At 41.0% G+C, this 7,408-nt stretch overlaps 1 protein-coding gene across 1 annotated transcript; it reads left to right on the forward strand.

The window, feature by feature from the left end:
- The first annotated feature begins 3,506 nt into the window (after positions 1 to 3,506).
- Positions 3,507 to 7,181, forward strand: LOC112246603 (zinc finger protein 525). The gene is made up of 4 exons (XM_042330274.1): positions 3,507 to 3,682; positions 5,537 to 5,657; positions 6,108 to 6,221; positions 6,557 to 7,181. The coding sequence occupies exons 1-4, from the start codon at positions 3,644 to 3,646 to the stop codon at positions 7,156 to 7,158; spliced, it is 876 nt and encodes a 291-aa protein (XP_042186208.1). The 5' UTR covers positions 3,507 to 3,643; the 3' UTR covers positions 7,159 to 7,181.
- The last annotated feature ends 227 nt before the right edge of the window (positions 7,182 to 7,408 follow it).

Here is a 7,408-nt window from a genome sequence, read left to right on the forward strand (position 1 = left end):
CAGCAACAGCACATGATGGAGACGATGATGAGGAGGAGACCATCTCTCTGGATTCCAGAAGGCATGAGGTATCATGTTAAGACTGTGAAAGTACTATTTACTCTACAATGGTGAGGAGTCCTCATCAAAATCAAAAAATCTAATTTCTTTTACAGGACCCAGATGCTATACAGTGGGAAAACCAGCCTGGCAACATAGTGCGTATTAATAAAAGGACACCACATCCTGCCAAATTCCAGCTGCGCTAATTGTATTGTGTTCACAGAGCTCACAAGCTATCAGAAAGTTGTATGGCAACCACCTCCGGCGCCAAATAGAACTGGCAGACATAGACATTCAGTACAAGAAGAAAAAGATGGAAAATCTTGCACTGGAGTTCGAAATAAAAAAGAGGACAATTAGGAAACTGGACCTTGAAATAAAAAAACTTGAGAGGGAGGTGAGATATGCCTTCAATGTACACTGTATGCTAACTGTAACACAAATGTATTAATCATTATTTTTCTTTCCTCCCCCAGCTCCAAGAAGATGACACAGCTCAAAATAAAAATTAGGTATATTCTCGTAAAGTCAAGTGAGCCATGACATATGAGCTCTTATTGTGAGCACACAGGACGGTGGCATCTTTCTAAGGTTTTTTTTTATTTTCCCAGCAATCAGTACAACCAAGTCATCGTTATAAGGCATCGCCCTCTTTTGCCCACCCCCAGCACCAGGTGTGGCCACTAGCCTATATGAAGGCCCAAAATTGTGTGTTCCTTTCTGCTCTGACAATGGCATGCCCATTCGTGCGAGATGTGGTGGATGAAGAAGCACTTGTGCTGAGGAGAGCCTTCAGGCGAGAAAGGGTCTTCAGGGACCGGTTGGACCCACTGGCCTTCCCTGATGACCATCTATATGAAAGATACAGGTTTTCTGCAGATGGCATCAGGTATCTATGCAGACTACTGGGTCCCAGGATTAAGCACCGCACTGCACGGAGCCATGCACTGAGTGTGGAGCAAATGGTTTGTGTGGCCTTGCGCTTTTTGCTAGTGGAGCCTTCCTGTACTCAGTGGGGGATGCAGAACAGCTGAACAAGGCCACAATTTGCCGCACAATAAGGAGTGTGTGTCTGGCTATCAAAGCATTAGCAGATGTCTTCATCTCCTTCCCTGGCCACAGAAGACTCTGTGACATCAAAGAGGAGTTCTATAGGATTGCAGGTAAGAGGATCTACAAATTACAGGACAACTGTTAACACATAGTAGGATACTCATTACTTTGTGTGACAGGTTTCCCCAATGTCATTGGTGCAGTGGACTGCACACACATAAGGATAAAAGCCCCTCAGGTGCCCATGAGGCCGATTTTGTGAATAGGAAATCCTTTCACAGCATTAATGTTCAGGTGAACATAACTTTTTGATATTGTCCATTGACGAACACTCTGCATTGCCAGTGATGTGCATTGATTGGTGTAATATTCCTCATCTTATGATTTCAGATGGTCTGCAATGCTGACTGTGTGATCAGCAATGTTGTGGCAAAATGGCCTGGCTCAGTCCATGACTCCAGAATCTTTCGGGCCTCTGAAATCTATCAGTGCCTATCACAAGGTAAGCCACACAACCCCTATTTATAACCATCATGGCTGTGTCAAGAATATCACTGTGTTTATGAGGTAGTAATGATGAGATTTTGTGTTGACAGGTGAATTCTCTGGTGTGTTGCTGGGAGACAGGGGGTATGGCTGCCAGCCTTTTCTCCTGACACCTTTCACAGACCCCCAGGAAGCACAGCAGGCCTACAACCATGCCCATGCCAGGACCAGGGCCAGAGTTGAAATGACCTTTGGCCTCCTGAAGGCACGCTTTCACTGCCTTCACAAATTAAGGGTCAGCCCTGTTAGGGCATGTGATATTACTGTGGCTTGTGCTGTCCTCCACAATGTGGCCTGCCTGAGGAAGGAGAGGGCCCCCAGAGTGCCACCAGCCATGGACTGGGACAATCCGGCAATCTTCCCTGATGACGACAGTGGTCGGCTGCTGAGGGACCAATATGTGTTGAATTATTTTAGTTAGTATGTGTGCTTTCAATTTTGGTTAAATATGTCCTGCGGTGGCAGAGGAATTTGGGTTTTTTGGGTTCGTTTTTGACGAATTTGGCCTCTTATGATGTTTGTGCGGTATACTGTGTGTAATACAAGGCTGCAGGGAGGCTACTGCATCCATTCATTTGTCTGTTCAGTTGATGTGTATGGATTTGTCCTGCATTTATTTTAGTGTGCAGACATGCAGGGTGTGTTATATACAGACCTTTGAATGTGTATGTATCATTTTGTATAATATGCTTGGATTCTGTGCTTTCCATCTTGTAGAGTCACTGACTTCAGTTTCGAAAGGAGCTGATGGTTTACCTGCTTTGTTTTGTCCTTATTCAATAAAGGAACATAATGTTACACATTGTGTTTTTATATTCCTATGGAATGTGTATTTGTTTATATGACAGAGTACTAGGGCCACACTGAAGAAAAAGGATAAAGTCATAAATTTATGAGGCTGGTTCTTTCTGCAGAAAAGCTACATATTGTTTTTACAGTTTTGATACTTATGACAATGTGATACTTAATATTCTGGCACATCAGCATGTCTTTGTTTATGAAACCATACTGAAGTACAATTTCACGAAATGCCCCACATCTGTCATTTTAACAACTGTCCTCCTTTAAAACAACTGGTTACAATATTATGACTTGTGTTTTTTCCCCTCTGTGGCCCTAATATTCTATCATTTTATATATAGTCTTATAGTCTATGGGAAACTGTAAATTATCTAATGATAGCAACATCTAAAAATCATTTTTTTATCCAAAATCATTGAAATTAATGATCACAAACGTTTAAATAATAACAGTGGGTCTAGTTATATGTGATAACAATGTATAGTGAGCAGTGAAATAACTATTGGTTTCCATTTGTGGTGACTGCTGACTGACATTAGGGATGAGATTAAATAGATCCTGGAATTTAGCCTGGTCTGGAGCAGGCTAGCTCCACAGAATAAATCTCCATGGTAATTTATACCATAACATATCCTCCTGCCCCCTATCCATCTTTAGTGCAACCGGATTACGGATCAATTGAGCCAGGATCACCAAGATATCCTGGCTTAATCCCTTATCCTAGTTTTGTGCAACAGGCCCCAGAAAGGCTAAACTAGGGCTATTTTGTGTGTGTGTGTGTGTGTCAGTGGAGGCTGGTGGGAGGAGCTATAGGAGGACGTCCTCTTTGTATTGGCTGGAATGGAATAGATGGAACGGTATCATAAAACACATCAAACATATTGAAACCACGTTTGACCCCGTTCCATTTATATAACCTCTTCTGGTGTGTGTGTGTTGTTGTTCGGTTTGCCAATGAGCAGAATCCAACATTGCGTAATGATTATATCACGCCTGTGATTCCCACTCCCGTACAACAGGTGGCGTAAGTCTACATCTGTGTAGCTTGACAACAGGCCTAGTCTGTCGAAGGAGAAAATGCGGAAATTGACATTGCGTTTGTTTTGGGGATCTTTATTTTTTTGGTGTGGGGAAGGCGATGTCAAGGCATAAATAACACTACTCGTCAAACAATGAACAAATAACTTCACAAAAAAAATAAATGTATGATTTCGCTTTAGCTACCAAAACAAGGCTTCAGGTAAGAATCCCCCCCATTAGTCGAAGGGGTCTGTTGTAAGGCAAATGGCCAGGCATGGCCTAGCTACCTTTAGCAACCTATTGACGATAGTATCTTCTCAGTAAACCACATTTCCATCCACTGTTTTTATTTATTTATTGTGAAGTCGTACTGTATAAAAAGAAAAAATCACAAACCCTACAGCTGTGGCAATAGATCAATTTGTTCGTTTGACATGGTGGGATATTTTTTGTGTCAGTAAAATGTAATTATGTGAGAAATAGCTTGTGGGGAAACTATCATATCGAAGTGGATTTGTGATTCACACGTGATGCCGTGTGGTTCTGCCACTATGGATCAGCAGACCATGTAGTTTATTAAACCACAGATTAAATACATTATAATGAATTTCACAGGGTGGTGAAAGTGCACGGTGATGAGCTTGATGCTCCTTTCCAATAAACGTCAATGGTCTAATTCTGGTGACATGGTGACTGATGGGTTTACTGCCTTTTTGACAAATAAAAATATTCCTGCTCTTATCCATTAAACTCATGTAGACTTAAATCAAATCAAATAATAATACTGTCTGCTGCCACTGTTTTAAAACAGATACAGTAAGTAAGTGTATATTTTGCATTTGTGAAATTATTTTTGATGTGATAGGAAAGTAGAGGGCCTTGTGTTTCTAAAACCGTACCGCAAATGGGAATTTATTCAAGTTTAGATGGAGTAGTGCCAGTGCCGTTTCGCCTCTAAGGAGAGCATGTAAGGTCATTGGACTATGAAGGTGTTCGCATACAGGTTCAGTTTGCTCCTAGCAGAACTCGGCTAAGAGAAGCGACCGTCTGCTCGCATACTCCCTAATGACCTTCGCTTGAAAAACTTGGAGGGGAAAAAAGCAGCAATATTACGGTTTGTCCCTGTTGAGCCACCGTAGCAACAGCATAGCCAGAAACACTTCCTCAAAATAGTCGGAATTAATCATTGATAAATCATGGAATCTGTCATTAATTTTGACGGTTTTGCCGAAGAGGTATTAGTGGCACAATTTTACATCTACCTAACATGTTTGGTGCAGTATTTCTCAAGTGAAAAAAAATTGCATGGAAACTAGTCTTCTCTCCTTTGAATGACAACCAACACTTAATTTTCCCACTCCTACTAGGAGTAGTACTGTTGACCAATCACTGACAAAGGGGTGTATCCTTCAGCTACTGACCTTTGACTTGCCTCAACAACAACAACAACAATGTGTGTCGGCACGAACAGCCGAAGACCAAAACGAACAAAAACATCACCAAATGTTGTAGTAATATATGTGCCAATTGTTTCACCTGGGAAGCATTCAGCTTAAAGAGTCCAGTTAGGCTCCTTCAGTCCATTACAGGGCTAGATAAAAACCCAGACCCCATTAAGCTAACGTTAGCCAGCTACATGTACCTTACAATTTTAGACTTTAGGCCAGGGAAAGGGAACTGACTTTCCGTGGCAATAATTGAATACATCGGAAAAGAAAGGATTTTTTATTTTTATTTTTTTAAGCAAGGGACGTGTGATTGCAGATTAGTAAAAAAATAAATAAATTATTGCTAGTATGTATAGGATACACATGGTATACACCATCTAAGATGTGCTTGCTTACTTGTAGGTTCCTTCTGGACAATGTAACAACAAAGAAATAATAATAAGATAAGAGTACGACCATAAAGTAAACGGCTCAGTAGAAGAGAATGAACATTTTAGCATCAGTATAATACAGGAAGGGACAATTTTTACACATGTTTGGGGGAGGGGGGCAACTAGCTAGCAAGCCATCAAATGATGTAACAGTCCTGCATTTCATACAGACTTTTTTTAAATGTTATTTTACAGGTTTTGTGCATCACAGGAGAGATGGCGTCAGTGAAAGACAGCAGTCAAACACTCCTGCTCAATGTCATCACGAAAGATAAAGAGGAGGAGGTGAAGATTTGGGAATGTGATGATTATCCAGGTAAGGAAGGGAATGTGATGATTACCCAGGTAAGGAAGGGAATGTGATGATTACCCAGGTAAGGAAGGGAATGTGATGATTATCCAGGTAAGGAAGGGAATGTGATGATTACCCAGGTAAGGAAGGGAATGTGATGATTACCCAGGTAAGGAAGAGCAGGTTTTCTCGTCCGAGGGCAACGGTGTCTGCTGGTTTTCATACTTACCTTTTTAGCCAGACAGATCGATTACGTTATAATTTTTTTAAGACACTATCCTATTTTTCATTTGCTGTTGTGGCTTGAGCACGGCAGATTAAAAGACATACTTGGGTTATTTAGTTGTTTGCGTGCCACTGACATGGTTTTAGTAATACATTTATCCCCTGCAAGTTGACTACTTTCAATACTATAGTTTTGATGGTATGTATATTGCAAGCTTTTGACATGTTCGTCTGTTCTCGTTCACACAGGAGAAAGTCCAGAGGTGGCCTCAGAAAAGGTGGCAGACAGAAGTCAAACACTGGGGCTGAATGTCATCATTAACAGAGAGGAGAAGGAAGACATTGGTGAATCTGTTGATCCTGGTAAAAATCAGGTTATATGTAAAAAAAAAAAAATATGAATGTCAGAGTATTCATTTTAAAAAGATTTTAAAAATGTAGGTGCTCACCAGTGGTAGTAGAACTCATTGTAAATAGAATACAATTAAATTAAGGTAAAATAAACCTAGGTAGAATCAAATAAAAAGGTAGCCCCGTCATGGATCTCCATACACTTCAAGCAGAGAAACCTCCCATTTAAAGCAGAGTTGTCTATATCCCTTTTCAGTACTGCTTAATTTTTCACGTCTTTTATTATAATTTCATGCAATGATTGTGTTACACCTGTTCATCTGTTGTTCTGCTGTCATTTTACACAGGAGAGACCCCTAACTCCTCTGACCAAGTTGAGACATTTCCTGCTTCAGTCAAGCAACGTCGGAAAGTGAGCAAAGTGAAGAAGCCTCACCGCTGTCCTCACTGTGAGAAGAGTTTCCCATTCCTTTCATATCTTGAAAGACACGTGCGTAAACATTCTGGAGAGAAGCCTTATTCCTGTTCTGACTGTGGGATGAGTTTCTCCCAACTGAGTGGCTTGAACGTGCACCATCGAACGCACACTGGAGAGAAGCCTCACCACTGTCCTCACTGTGAGAAGAGTTTCCCATTCCCATCATATCTTGAAATACACCTGCGTAAACATTCTGGAGAGAAACCGTACTCCTGTTCTGACTGTGGGAAATGCTTCACAACATCAAGTCATCTAACCTCTCATCGGAGAACTCACACAGGGGAGAAGCCTTACTCCTGCTCTGACTGTGGGAAGAGTTTCCCATTCCCATCATATCTTGAAAGACACCTGCGGAAACATTCTGGAGAGAAGCCTTACTGCTGCTCTGACTGCGGGAAATGCTTCACCACATCAAGCAATCTAACGCTACATCAGAGTGCACACAGGGGAGAAGCCTTGGAGCCAATTTGAGTTCAAAAGAATTGACCCAAAAAGAAAAAGAACGGAAATGAAAAAAATAATTGTGAAGTAATGCATGGTGAAACTGAAATGTAAAAAACAAACACAATTATGTAAACAAAAAAGTGAATTGTATGAGGAGGAAAAAAATGTCGAATTCAAACACATTGACAATGATTTTCAAAGCATTCAGTTGATGTTTGCATCCAATCTTTAAAGTTGATTTGGTCAAATAACTTGTTTACGCTCTTGGCTTTTGTCC

This window comes from Oncorhynchus tshawytscha, linkage group LG11 (assembly GCF_018296145.1).
Source record: "Oncorhynchus tshawytscha isolate Ot180627B linkage group LG11, Otsh_v2.0, whole genome shotgun sequence".
Classification (NCBI taxonomy): Eukaryota; Metazoa; Chordata; class Actinopteri; order Salmoniformes; family Salmonidae; genus Oncorhynchus; species Oncorhynchus tshawytscha.